Source organism: Pristiophorus japonicus, chromosome 6 (assembly GCF_044704955.1).
Source record: "Pristiophorus japonicus isolate sPriJap1 chromosome 6, sPriJap1.hap1, whole genome shotgun sequence".
Taxonomy (NCBI): Eukaryota; Metazoa; Chordata; class Chondrichthyes; family Pristiophoridae; genus Pristiophorus; species Pristiophorus japonicus.
In genome coordinates, this window is record NC_091982.1 from 183387240 (window position 1) to 183401974 (window position 14735).

The following is a 14735-nucleotide window of genomic DNA, read 5'->3' on the forward strand; positions in this document are numbered from 1 at the left end:
GTTAAAAAGAGAATTAATAAAATAACCCTATTAGCAATTTCTGATGCAAGCTGTCAGCTGTGCAGTTTGATTATAATAAGTTATTTTATCAAATGAGTCATTTCATCATTAAACATTTGGTGTTTCTATCTGCCTGATTGAATACATTTAAATTTACCAGAAGGACTGGTCCCTCTGCTACCTCTGTTTAACATGACTTCTTTTATAACTGGTGTTTTACTTTTTCTATAATTTGGAATGGCAGAATGTGTTCCTGTCATACTTAAGCTTTGTACTCTTGAGTTATTGTCAACTTCTGTTCTTTTCTATGGATGCTGCATTTCATTGTAGTAGTATTGCACCTTGAAATTGAATACTTAAAACTTTACCCTCAACAGGGATGCCATTGAAAGCAACATGGAGTTTATGGGGCTTATTATTATGCAAAACAAATTAAAGCCTGATTCACCTAATGTCCTTGAAGAACTCCGAAAAGCTAATATTCGCACAGTTATGGTTACAGGTAATGTCTTTTCATGCAGATGAGATTGTATGCATACTAACCTCTTCCCAGGATTTTATTAATTGGTTTATAGAATCTTAAAAGATGTTTTATATTGACAGTGTACTGTCTCTTATAGTGGCAAGTGCACATTATTTTTACCATAAACGGCAAGCTACAAAGTAAATGACATGGCCTCCCAATGGCAACAGGAAGCCCAATATTGTGGAAGTCAAAGGGATGAAGAGCAAATGCCTTTCTCTCAGCAGCCCTGCATTGGTCATACAGTCAATAAAGGTTGCTGCAAAGTTTTAAAGTTTGCACCATTTTGGGCTAGTAGGTCTCTGCTTGAGTGCAGCTCTTCTGGCTGTCTACTGTAACATTTGTCTGAAAATGAACGAAAATATAATGATGCTGCCCTTACCAACTCCACGGCTAACAATGACTCAAAATATAACACATTTCTTGACGCTGATTTATGAAACTGTTATCTCACCTTATTGTGTGGTTCATATAACAGTTTAAAAATTATTTCAATGTATGTCACCTGAACTTTGCAGTGATGATTTGGCCTTCAATTCACTTCAGGTGTTCATTGTTTTTCTGTGAACCTGAGGTGTCAGCAATATTCCCTCGAAGCTGCGCAGCCGCGCAGCTCTCTGCCAATCCCGCTCAGCCCAAAAAGAAAAATTAGGGTGAACATTGGGTTATGCTATGGAATTTTTCATGTACAGAATTTACTTGCAAATGAAACTGGTTGAGAGTCAGGGGACCTCTCATCACCCACCTTTGGGGGAGTGACTGGAAGTGGGGAATGTGGTTATAAGAACGTAAGAATTAGGAACAGGAGTAAGCCATCTAGCCCCTCGAGCCTGCTCCGCCATTCAACAAGATCATGGCTGATCTGGCCGTGGACTCAGCTCCACTTACCCGCCCTCTCCCCGTAACCCTTAATTCCCTTATTGGTTAAAAATCTATCTATCTGTGACTTGAATACATTCAATGAGCTAGCCTCAACTGCTTCCTTGGGCAGAGAATTCCACAGATTCACAACCCTCTAGGAGAAGAAATTCCTTCTCAACTCGGTTTTAAATTGGCTCCCCCGTATTTTGAGGCTGTGTCCCCTAGTTCTAGTCTCCCCGACCAGTGGAAACAACCTCTCTGCCTCTATCTTGTCTATCCCTTTCATTATTTTAAATGTTTCTATAAGATCACCCCTCATCCTTCTGAACTCCAACGAGTAAAGACCCAGTCTACTCAATCTATCATCATAAGGTAACCCCCTCATCTCCGGAATCAGCCTAGTGAATCGTCTCTGTACCCCCTCTAAAGCTAGTATATCCTTCCTTAAGTAAGGTGACCAAAACTGCACGCAGTACTCCAGGTGCGGCCTCACCAATACCCTGCTTTTGTACTCCATCCCTCTCGCAATGAAGGCCAACATTCCATTCGCCTTCCTGATTACCTGCTGCACCTGCAAACTAACTTTTTGCGATTCATGCACAAGGACCCCCAGGTCCCTCTGCACCGCAGCATGTTGTAATTTCTCCCCATTCAAATAATATTCCCTTTTACTGGTTTTTTTTCCTAAGTTGGATGACCTCACACTTTCCAACATTGTATTCCATCTGCCAAACCTTAGCCCATTCGCTTAACCTATCTAAATCTCTTTGCAGCCTTTCTGTGTCCTCGACACAACCTGCTTTCCCACTAATCTTTGTGTCATCTGCAAATTTTGTTACACTACACTCTGTCCCCTCTTCCAGGTCATCTATGTATATTGTAAACAGTTGTGGTCCCAGCACCGATCCCTGTGGCACACCACTAACAACCGATTTCCAACCCGAAAAGGACCCATTTATCCCGACTCTCTGCTTTTTGTTAGCCAGCCAATTCTTGATCCATGCTAATACATTTCCTCTGACTCCACGTACCTTTATCTTCTGCAGTAACCTTTTGTGTGGCACCTTATCGAATGCCTTTTGAAAATCTAAATACACCACATCCATCGGTATACCTCTATCCACCATGCTTGTTATATCCTGAAAGAATTCCAGTAAATTAGTTAAACATGATTTCCCCTTCATGAATCCATGTTGCGTCTGCTTGATTGCACTATTCCTATCTAGATGTCCCGCTATTTCTTCCTCAATGATGGTTTCAAGCATTTTCCCCACTACAGATGTTAAACTAACCGGCCTATAGTTACCTGCCTTTTGTCTGCCCCCTTTTTTAAACAGAGGCGTTACATTAGCTGCTTTCCAATCCACTGGTAGATTATAACGAATGCATCAGCTATAACTTCCGCCATCTCTTTTAATACCCTGGGATGCATTTCATCAGGACCAGGGGACTTGTCTACCTTGAGTCCCATTAGCCTGTTAGTTGGAAGGCAAGGAGGAAGAAGAGGATACATGGGTTAAATAGGTAGGTCAAAGGGGACGAGGTAGGATAGTGATGGGAGTGACGGGTGGTATGAAGGAGAATGGGAAGAAGAGAGACAGAGAAATAACAAACCAAAGGCATCAGGGAAAAGTAAGACAGTCACCTTATTTTCTGACTTATCTATGCAATGCCATGGGAGATTGTCTAGTTAATATATAGGGACGTAATCAAATTGGGGAATTTCAATTTTATTCCACAATGAATTAAAATAGCTCGTAGTAAAATAGGGAAGCAACCTTTTCTTATCAAGTTTTAAAATGTTACCTGGAGCCGATTGTCTGTGAGACCAAACTGTTTCTTTTATAAATTAATCAGTATACAGGAACTTTCTTGCGTGTGTTTTCTAAGCACAGTACTCTATCTTACTGTACTTCACACTTTCTGCATATTATACGTGTAAATGAAGCAATTAGCTTTAGCATGGACACATTGAAGTTTCTATATTTCCTTTTGAATACCAACTGTGTTCTGGTGATTGTCTTTATTCCTTGACAGTCCCCCTCATCTAACCATACAATTAGTTTTTGACATTTGAAAAGTGCTGAATGTATAAACTGGTAAATCTACAACCATGGGGGAGGGAGTGGTATGAGTCTCTTGCAGAGTGCAGAGGCCAACACATATGTCACTATGGCCTGATGCTGCAGAGTCCTACAAAATGAGACAATGCCTGTCATAGTTGAAAAGGTCTCCTTGAGAAAAGTATTTTAAGGAGTGGATCTGTAATTGAAGCCTTATTCCTCTATTTGCAAGCAAAACTCCTGTTGGGTTGAGCCCAAAATACTTGATTTTTATGCTGTTCAGATTCCAAACATTACTCATTCAGTTTGGATATGTCCCTCAAGCTTCAGTCACGTAAGGGAGTGTGCTATCTTACAGTTAATAGCGTAAGCTGTGCTAGCCTGCATGTTGCCCATGTTCTCTAATGAATGAGATCAACAAGCATTGGGCTTTGTCCTTTTATAATTTGAGGGCTGTGGTCCTTGTGGTTTCCCAGATTCCTGAATAGCTGATTATGGGGTCACGACCAGAATATGTGTAGGAGAACAGCTGCAGTTGCCCCTACAATTGTCCTGTATGGAGGGATGAAATTTGAGAAGCTTACATGAAGTATGGTATGTAAAATGTGTGCACTCTTATTTTGCTGCAGATGGTGATGTTAAAGGGCCTGTCTCTGTCCCTCTCACAGTTTCTCCTCCAATAACTGGTGTTATAGGTCATGTTGTCGGGTCTCATTCTGGTTTTCTGTGTGCTATATTTTGTCATGGAAGTGGATATAGTGTCCAGAATGGAGATGAATCTGGAGTTATGCAAGGGAGTCGACTAAGAGTTCCAAGAGTTCTGCTCAAATTAGCAAAGCATTGTTAGGTTCTAGAGGAAATGTTAAATCTGAGTTAGCAATATATATCATCTGCTGGGTTAGTGTTGTACGGGTATAATTTGGTCTTTGTGGAACAGATGAGCTAATCTGGTGACCCCTGTTTACATTGCCAGAAACTGAATTCACATGAAGAGAATTCCTCTGGAAAGCGTTCATTCCGTTAGGTTGTAAAGGGGCCGCCAGACCTGAAGGGATATTCAGGTAGCTGAAAGCCTCCCTCTAGTTGAGAGGGTTAACTTAACAATGAGGTACTTCCACTCTTTACATATCACTTCAATGTACGGCAGACATAATATGAATATCCTACTTCATTTCCTCTCCTCTGCCTAAACCAGATACTATGCCTATTACAGATACTACCAGTCAGAGGCTCAAATGAATAACTCCAAGATCTGGACAGTGGCATCTCTTAGTTCCTCTGGACAGGAATGATGTCTCATATGCATCTACAGCTTTCAGCTCCCATATTAAGGAGGATCTGGTCCCCCAAACTTCAGAAACTTTTACTGGGTGGTCCGGATCCAATGGATTGTGCCCAGATTCCTTGGCTCCCAGTGAAATCTGTGTCTTTGAATAGACGTACCAACACTGTGAGCAGTCCCCTCTTCACAAACCATTATAAAAGACCAAATTTTAAAGTAGTTCTTGAGACTTTCTCTTCAGTTTCTATTATTTGTTACTCAGTCAATATTTGTTTTCACTTTATTTTCTAATTGTACACTATTTCCCTAATTTTACTACTGTTTCCATTTTGTGCTGTCACCTTTCTATCTCACATAGTTAGATACGGTTTAGTGAAAATAGAGAAGATATGGTAGTCTTAAAACTCCATACATTTGCAGTGCATGACTTCTGTTACCACATGGTATTTTTTGTCAAGGTTTAAGCCATGAAGTAGTTCAATACATCATTTTGTGCATTTATTAATGCAATCCTCTTCAAACTACCACTACAGGAGTGTTTTGATTTTATTACGTTACTCTTATTACAGAAGGCGAAGGGTTGACCTTTTTTAAAAATTCGTTCCAGGATGTAGGCATCGTTGGCAAGGCCAACATATTTATTGTCCATCCCTAATTGCCCTTGAGAAGGTGGTGGTGAGCCGTCTTCTCGAACCGCTTATGGTGAAGATACTCCCACAGTGCTGTTAGGGAGGGAGTTCCAGGATTTTGGCCAAGTGACGATGAAGGAACGGTTATATATTTTCCAAGTCAGGATGATGTGTAACTTGGAGGGGAACTTGCAGGTGATGGTGCTCCCATGTGCCTGCTGCCCTTGTCCTTCTAGGTGGTAGAGGTCGCGGGTTTGGGAGGTGCTGCCAAAGAAGCTGTGGCGAGTTACTGCAGTGCCTTTTATAGATGGTACACACTGCAGCCACGGTGTGCCAGTGGTTGAGGGAGTGAATGCTTAAGGTGGTGGATGAGGTGCCGATTAAGTGGGCTGCTTTGTCCTGGATGGTGTTGGGTTTCTTGAGTGTTGTTGGAGCTGTACTCATCCAGGCAAGTGGAGAGTATTCCTTTATACTCCTGACTTGTGCCTTGTAGATGGTGGAAAGGCTTTGGGGAGTAAGGAGGTGAGACACTCGCCGCAGAATACCTAGCCTCTGACCTCTCTCGTTGCCACAGTATTCATGTGGCTGGTCCAGTTAAGTTTCTGATCAATGGTGACCCCCAGAATGTTGATGGTGGGGGACTCGGCAATTGTTAATGCTGTTGAATATCAAGGGGAGGTGGTTAGAGTCTCGTTTGTTGGAGATGGCCATTGCCTGGCACTTGTGTGGCGCGAATGTTACTTGCCATGTATCAGCCCAAGCCTGAATGTTATCCAGGTCTTGCTGCATGCAGACTTGGACTGCTTCATTATTTGAGGTTTTTAGGAATTTGAAAGGAATTGATCGGGTACATAGAGAGAAATATTTTTGGCTGGTGGGCCACTCTAGGACATGGGGGCATAACCTTAAAATCAGAGCCAGACCATTCAGGAGAGAAGTTAAGAAACACTTCTTCACGTAAAGGGTGGTAGAAGTGTGGAACTCTCTTCTATAAAAAGCAGTAGATGTTAATTTGATAATTTTAAATCTGAGATTGATGGATTTTTGCTAGCCAAGGGTATTAAGAGATATGGAGCCAAGGCAGGTGGATGGAATTAGGATACAGATTAGCTGCGATCTCATTGAATGGCAGAACAGGCTCAAGGGACTGAATGACTTACTTCTGTTTCAATGTTACTCCTTTCTCCCCAGCTCACAAGTTATTACCTGGTCTTCCAGATTACCATTTCTCTACGTGTTCCTTGGTAGAGCAAAAGAGGTTCACTTTTTTAATTTCATTACATGTTGTCTTTGTGGATAAGCAACTGTCTTCCACAGACCGGCTAGGAAATGTTGAAGTCACATGAACTAACATCTCTCGTCACCTATGGCACACTATATTTGTGCATTACATTTTAAGAAATTTAAAATGACCATTTATATTTAGCATTATTTTGGTTGAATTTCTTGTCCTCTCAAGGTGAGGGATACCAATATGGAGAAATGGAGCACTTCTCTTCATACATACTGTCAATATCAAGCACTTGACACCTTTTGTCAAGGTTGCTATGCAACTGTTTGCTAATAGTTGTGCAAAAGTGGCCTGAGGAATGCCCCCACTGCCAAGTCGAGGTAAAAAATCAGAGGGCCTAACGTGTAACCTGAGCCATTCTGAATCACTAACCAGTATGAGTGACATCAGAGGGAACTTCACTGTAGTTAATTGATTGCATTTTAATGTGAACATTAATCAAATTGATTTAAATATGTGGAACAGTTTTAATGTATAATGTAAAATAGATTGATGTGTATTGTACATGTCATGAGGGTAAATATAGGTACTTGTTGAGAATGTTCAGTCCTTTCCTGTATTGTCACGTCACTTTTAATCAGAACTGGGTGCAATATACAACAACGGTTTAACATCACACCAACCAAAATTTGGTTCTGTTTCTAAATCTGAAAACTGTGAAATGAAAATGGAGTGGATTTTAATCACAGAAGTCAGTCTTCAGCCAATTCGATTTGCTCGACTCAAGCAGGTCAAAAATCGGTCGAGCGCACTGGATATAGCAAAAACTATGGGCTCGACATCATCACGGCTGTCGTGCTGAAGACTTGTGCTCCAGAACTAGCTGCGCCTCTAGCCAAACTGTTCCCAGTACAGCTACAACACTGGCATCTACCCAACAATGTGGAAAACTGCCAAGGTATGTCCTGTCCACAAAAAGCAGGACGAATCCAATCCGGCCCATTACCTCATCAGTCTACTCTCGTCGACAACCGTGCTCTAAAGCGGCAGTTACTCACAAACAACCTCCTCACTGATGCTCAGTTTGGGTTCTGCCAGGAACACTTGGCTCCAGACCTCATTACAACCTTGGTCCAAACATGGACTAAAGAGCTGAATTCCAGAGGTGAGGTGAGAGTGATTGCCTTTGACATCAAGGCAGCATTTGACCGAGTGTGGCATCAAGGAGCCCTAATAAAATTGAAGTCAATGGGAATTGGGGAAAACTCTCCACTGTCTGGAGTCATACCGAGCACAAAGGAAGATGATTATAGTTGTTGTTGGAGGTTAATCATCTCAGCCCCAGGACATCGCTGCAGGAGTTCTTCAGGGCAGTGTCCTAGGCGCAACCATCTTCAGCTGTTTTATCAATGACCTTCCCTTCATCATAACGTCAGAAGTGAGGGATGTTCGCTGATGACTGCACAATGTTCAGTTCCATTTGCAACTCCTCAGATAATGAAGCAGTCCCTGCCCGCATGCAGCAAAACCTGGACGACATTCAGGCTTGGGCTGATGAGTGGCAGGTAACATTCGCACCACACAAGTGCCAGGCAATGACTAGCTCCAACAAGTGAGAGTCTAGCCACCACCCCTTGACATTCAACGGCATTATCATCGCCGAATCCCCCACCATCAATATCCTGGGGGTAACCATTAACCAGAAACTTAACTGGATCAGCCACATAAATACTGTGGCAACAAGAGCAGATTAGAAGCTGGGTATTCTCTCAACTCTTTATTTCCCAAAGCCTTTCCACCATTTACAAGGCACAACTCTCCACTTGCCTGTATGAGTGCATATCCAACAGCACTTGAGAAGCCCGACACCATCCAGGACAAAGCAGCCTGCTTGATTGGCACCTCATCCATCACCTTAAACATTCACCACCGGCACACCGTGGCTGCAGTGTGTACCATCTTCAACATGCACTGCAGCAACTCGCCAAGGCTTCTTCGGCAGCACCTCCCAAACCCACAACCTCTACCACCTAGAAAGACAAGGACAACAGCTGCATGGGAACACCATCACCTGCAAGTTCCCCTCCAAGTTATACACCATCCTGACTTGGAAATATATTGCCGTTCCTTCATCGTCGCTGGGTCAAAATCCTGGAACTCTCTAACAGCACTGTGGGAGTACCTTCACCACACAGACTACAGCGGTTCAAGAAGGCGGCTCACCTCCACCTTCTCCAAGGCAATTGGGGATGGGCAATAAATGCTGGCCTTGCCAACAATGTCCACATCCCATGAATGAATTAAAAAAAATATGATTTTAAGAGGAAAGATTGTATTTTCAATATATGACTTAATACTTTTGTATTACTGTACTAATAAAGCTTTGTGTTCTGCTAGGGGATAATATGTTAACAGCTGTTTCTGTAGCCAGAAACTGTGGGATGATTTTGCCTCAGGATAAAGTGATTATTGCAGAAGCACGACCTCCAAAAGATGGGCAGGCTGCAAAAATACATTGGCTGTATGCAGATAATGCTTCAAGACATCTTGATATATCTGGTGCAGCTTCAGAGGTATGAGACCTGCTTGATTCTTAGCTGATGAGTCTGCATAGATTCTAATTATATATTAAATATAGAGTAATTTAAAGAAAGGTCAAAAATATATGTAATTGTTCAATGAATGCTTTAGTACAATGTAATTCACAATGATCCTAACTTTCAACTCCCAATTTTAGTGAAACTTTGCCAAAACCATCACCCCTTCTACCAACACTGTAAAACACTCCACAAAATGATATACTCAAGGTGTGTTTTCCAACAAGATCAGGATTTTCAGTGGATTAAAATAAGTGACAAAACCTGTTTTTCGTAGAAGAGTATTCAGTTTTATATTGCGATGAGTTTTAGTCAAATTGTTAATGGATTGGTTTTGGTTGCAGGACAATCCTGGAGATGGTTGTGATTAGGCAGTGCCAGCTATTACATCTGGGTGACAGTGCAAACCAAAAAATAACAAAATGCAGATCTAAATGTAATTTGGAGAGTGAAAAGAGAAATGTAGTACAAGTAACTACCGAAGGGGACAGGTGGAGTTATCCTTTTCCAGCATAGTTTTTCAGGAGTGTGAACTAATAAATATTTCTTTGACTAAATTTCACATTGACATATAGACATGTAAAAGCTAGTACCTGTGATATATACAGAAGAGATTATGGTCCTTTGTTGCATCATTACTATAGGTTTACCAGTAAATAGTCTAGCAGGTTACAGAAGAAAATTCATGTAGTTGGTGCTACTGAGTAACTCTGGTGCTTCATTTAGTTTGCTAATCAATGTTTTTTTTTTGGTGCGCGGCCCATCCAATATATTGCGCCTGCGTAGTTTTTCGCATTGGAGAGCCGACTGCACGGGAGATCCTGAGAGCTGCATGGCCATGCAATTTAAAGGAAACATTGTTGCTAATAAAGAATCAGAAAACTGAATTTCATACACTTGGTACAGTTGAAATATTGCTGCCCTTTTCCACTCGGAAATAACTCATTGGCCCCAAGTTTCCACATAATTTGCTCCTGATTTTTAGGAGCAACTGGTGTAGAACGGAGTATCTTAGAAATCGGTATTCTCCACATTGAGTGTGCTCCAGTTCTAGTCAGGTAGAACAGTTTCACTTTTGAACAGAATTTTTTTTTCAAAAGGGGGCGTGTCCGACCACTTATGCCTGTTTTCAAAGTTTCCACAGTGAAAACTTACGCCAAACTAACTTAGAATGGAGTAAGTGAAGATTTTTGTACGCTGGAAAAAAACCTAGCCTACACTTTAGGTACAAATTAGGCGTAGGTACAAATTAGGCGTAGGGAACGAGGTGGGGGGGGAGGGGGGGTAAGGGAAGTCATTAAATTGTACAATCAATCCTTAGTTACACTTATACAAATATTATACAAATAAATCAAATCTGAATAAAAATGTAAAAGCAAAGAAAATATTAAATAAACCATCTTCCTACCTGTGTGAAACAGCAGCAGCTGCTGTGCTTCAGGCAGGCCTTTCATGTTGGAGACAGGCAGGGGTGTGGCGTCAGTGTCTCGTCTCGACGGCAGCAGCAGGCAGCAAGCAGTCTTCGAGCTGAGCTGCGGTGCTTGAGGCAGGCCTTCATTCCCCGCGAAGATGCAGCACCCGGACGGACTTGAGGCCATTCGGCCATGGGATTGCAGCGGCGTCAGTGGCTGGTCGGGAGCAGCAGCAGCCTTCGAGCTGTGAGGGGGACTGACTGAGGCCATTTGGACAGGGAGAGGCAGCCACATCGACATCTTTATATTTAAATTTGCAGAATGGGTGCTGCATTGTCAACACCACATATTATGCAATGGTTTGCTTCCTCATGCAAGAAATTCTTTGTTCTTGGTGGACGTTGATCCATTGCAAAGTTGAATTGGCACTTTTATTTCTCCAAACACACAGTCCTTAATTTGCAGGCACCGATTCTGCAAGTTTAGCAGTGAAAAGCTGAACTCACTGATTTCAGCAGGTGATTTATTCAGCAGTGCTGCTAAAAGCACTCCCTCACACACAGAAATATCAAGAAAATTAAAATACAAGCCTTTGCAGGGGTCCAAGAAACAAATCTTCACTTTTTCTGCAGTACTTTTAAAAATGGCCGAGTGCCAATGTTGACTTCAGACTGCGCATGCGCGAACGCTCCAACGCGCACGCGCAAGGTTGCCGGCACCAAAAAGCCTCATTTAGAAACATAGAAACATAGAAAATAGGTGCAGGAGTAGGCCATTCGGCCCTTCTAGCCTGCACCGCCATTCAATGAGTTCATGGCTGAACATTCAACTTCAGTACCCCATTCCTGCTTTCTCGCCATACCCCTTGATCCCCCTAGCAGTAAGGACCTCATTTAACTCCTTTTTGAATATATTTAGTGAATTGGCCTCAACAACTTTCTGTGGTAGAGAATTCCACAGGTTCACCACTCTCTGGGTGAAGAAGTTCCTCCGCATCTCGGTCCTAAATGGCTTACCCCTTATCCTTAGACTGTGACCCCTGGTTCTGGACTTCCCCAACATTGGGAACATTCTTCCTGCATCTAACCTGTCTAACCCCGTCAGAATTTTATATGTTTCTATGAGGTCCCCTCTCATTCTTCTGAACTCCAGTGAATACAAGCCCAGTTGATCCAGTCTTTCTTGATAGGTCAGTCCCGCCATCCCGGGAATCAGTCTGGTGAACCTTCGCTGCACTCCCTCAATAGCAAGAATGTCCTTCCTCAGGTTAGGAGACCAAAACTGTACACAATACTCCAGGTGTGGCCTCACCAATGCCCTGTACAACTGTAGCAACACCTCCCTGCCCCTGTACTCAAATCCCCTTGCTATGAAGGCCAACATGCCATTTGCTTTCTTAACCGCCTGCTGCACCTGCATGCCAACCTTCAATGACTGATGTACCATGACACCCAGGTCTCTTTGCACCTCCCCTTTTCCTAATCTGTCACCATTCAGATAATAGTCTGTCTCTCTGTTTTTACCACCAAAGTGGATAACCTCACATTTATCCACATTATACTTCAATTGTACCCGCCCCCTCCTACTTACAAAATCGGCGCGAGTGGTAGGCTCCGCCCCCTGTGCGCCGCGCCAAGCAGACATCGAGCTCCAAGGAGCTCGAGAATACCGCACTTTTTTTTCGGCGCGAAAAACAGGCACCCAGCTCTGAGGTGCGCCTTTTTCGTCGCGTGTGGAAACTTGGGGCCATTATTCTGAAAACGAATGTTTTTACTTTTATGTAGTTACTTGGCCAGTAAAATAATTTTACTGGTATAGTGGATACTGGAACTAAACTGAATATGAACATTTATTAATATGTTTGCACTCAAATATTGGTCATTTAAGGAAGAGTAAGATGAGAGTTTGGTGAGATTATAAAGGGATCTGGCCTAATTTAACTGGGCATGTGTGGATATGTCGGTTTCAAATCTGAGAACCATAGGATACAAAATAAATATATCCCTATATGGTACACTGGAGGAAGATATGGAACTAACTGTAGAAAAGGAATTAATTCTGAAATAATTAGCAGAATTCAAGGTCGGTAAGTATTAATGGCATGAACCCTAGACTTTGAAAGAAATTAGGAGGAGATAGCAGAGGCCCTTGTCACAAGTTTCAGTCTTCAAATGTGCAAATTATGTCATGTTAGGAGGGTAGCCAATATCATTGCTCAAAAAGGGAGAGAAAGAACATAGGAACATGCGTATGCCATACAGTCCCTCGAGCCTGTTTCGCCATTAAATGAGACCATGGCTGATCTATATCTTAACTCCATCTACCTGCCTTGGCTCCATCTTCTTTTATACTCTTGTCTAGCAAAATTCTATCTATCTCAGATTTAAAATTATTAATTGAGCTCGCATCTACTGCTTTTTGTGGGAGAGCGTTCCACACTTCTATCACCCTTTGCCTAAAAAATGGTTCCCTAACTTATCTCCTGAATGGCCAGGCTCTGACTTTAAGATTATATCCCTTTGTCCTAGAGTCCCCCATCAGCAGAAAAAGCTTCTCTCTATGTACCCTATCAATTCCTTTCAACATCCTAAAAACCTCAATCAAATCACCGCTTAACTTTCTATATTCCGGGGAATATAAGCCTGTTTATATAGCCGCTCCTCATACTATAACTCTTGGAGCCCTGGTAACATTCTGCTGAATTTGCGCTGCACTCTTTCCAAGGCCAATATAATGTGCGGTGCCCAAAACTAACCAAGGCTTTGTACAGCAAAACTTCCTCCCCTTTATATTCTAGCTCTCCAGTTATAAGGCTAACACTCTCTCAGCCTTTTTGATTATTTGTTTATACCTGACTATTATATTTTAGTGGAACGCTGGAGTGGAACTAAACTACAGAACCAGTGGGAAGCTGTTTAACCACGTCGCATCCAGGCCAGGTCCAAGATCACCCCAATCTCTGTCATTGAGCTGCAGTCCGCGGACGATGCCTGCGTCTGCGCACATTCTGAGGCTAAACGCCAGGATATAGTCAATGTATTCACTGAGGCATATGAAAGCATGGGCCTTACACTTAACATCCATAGGACAAAGGTCCTCATCCAGCCTGTCCCCGTCGCACAGCACTGCCCTCCAACAATCAAGATTCACGGCGCGGCCCTCGACAACGTAGACCATTTCCCATATCTCGGGAGCCTCTTATCAGCAAAGACAGACATTGATGCGGAGATTCAGCATCGCCGCCAGTGCAGCCTTCGGCCGTCTGAGGAAAAAAGAGTTTGAAGACCTGGCCTTCAAATCTACCACCAAGCTCATGGTCTACAGGGCTTATAGTAATACCCGCCCTCCTGTATGGATCTGAGGCATGGACGATGTATAGAAGGCACCTCAAGTCGCTGGAGATATATCGCCAACGATGTCTTCGCAAGATCCTGCAGATACCCTGGGAGGACAGGCGCACCAACATCAGTGTCCTCGTTCAGGCTAACATTCCCAGTATTGAAGCACTCGATCAGCTTCGCTGGGCAGGCCACATAGTTCACATGCCAGATACGAGACTCCCTAAGCAAATGCTTTATGCGGAGCTCCGTCATGGTAAATGAGCCAAAGGTGGGCAGCGAAAGCGTTGTAAGGATACCCTCAAAGCCTCCCTGGTAAAGTGCGACATCACCACCGACCGCCCGAGGTGGAGAAAGTGCATCCGGGAGAGCGTTGAGTTCTTAGAGTCTCAACACACAGAGCGTGAAGAGGTCAAGTGCCGACAGCGGAAGGAGCGCACGGCAAACCAACCCCACCCACCCCCTCCCTCAACGAATGTCTGTCCCACCTGTGACAGGGTCTATGGCTCTTGTATTGGACTGTGCAGCCACCACTTTTATATGCTCTTTCTTTAGTTTTGTTATCTCTCACATAATGCTAAACCAGGTTAACTATATATCAGTTGTGGACAAACTCTTAGGGGGTAAATTAAACCTTGTTTCACTTTTTTGGTGGTGTAAAATGAGCAATTTAATATGGATAAGTGTGAGGTAATACATTTTAGGCAAAAAAACAAGGAATGGGAGTGGAAGCAAGTCTTCCTCGATTTTGAGGGACTGCCTGTGATATATTTTAGTGCTCTGTGTACATGTACACTTA

At 42.9% G+C, this 14735-nt stretch overlaps 1 protein-coding gene across 1 annotated transcript in view; it reads left to right on the forward strand.

The window, feature by feature from the left end:
- atp13a3 (ATPase 13A3) overlaps positions 1-14735 on the forward strand; it is a 130057-nt gene that overhangs the window by 40283 nt on the left and 75039 nt on the right. The window contains exons 13-14 of the mRNA XM_070883471.1: positions 378-502; positions 8987-9162. Of these exons, the coding sequence (XP_070739572.1) occupies positions 378-502; positions 8987-9162 (301 nt within the window). The remainder of the gene's footprint in view (positions 1-377; positions 503-8986; positions 9163-14735) is intronic.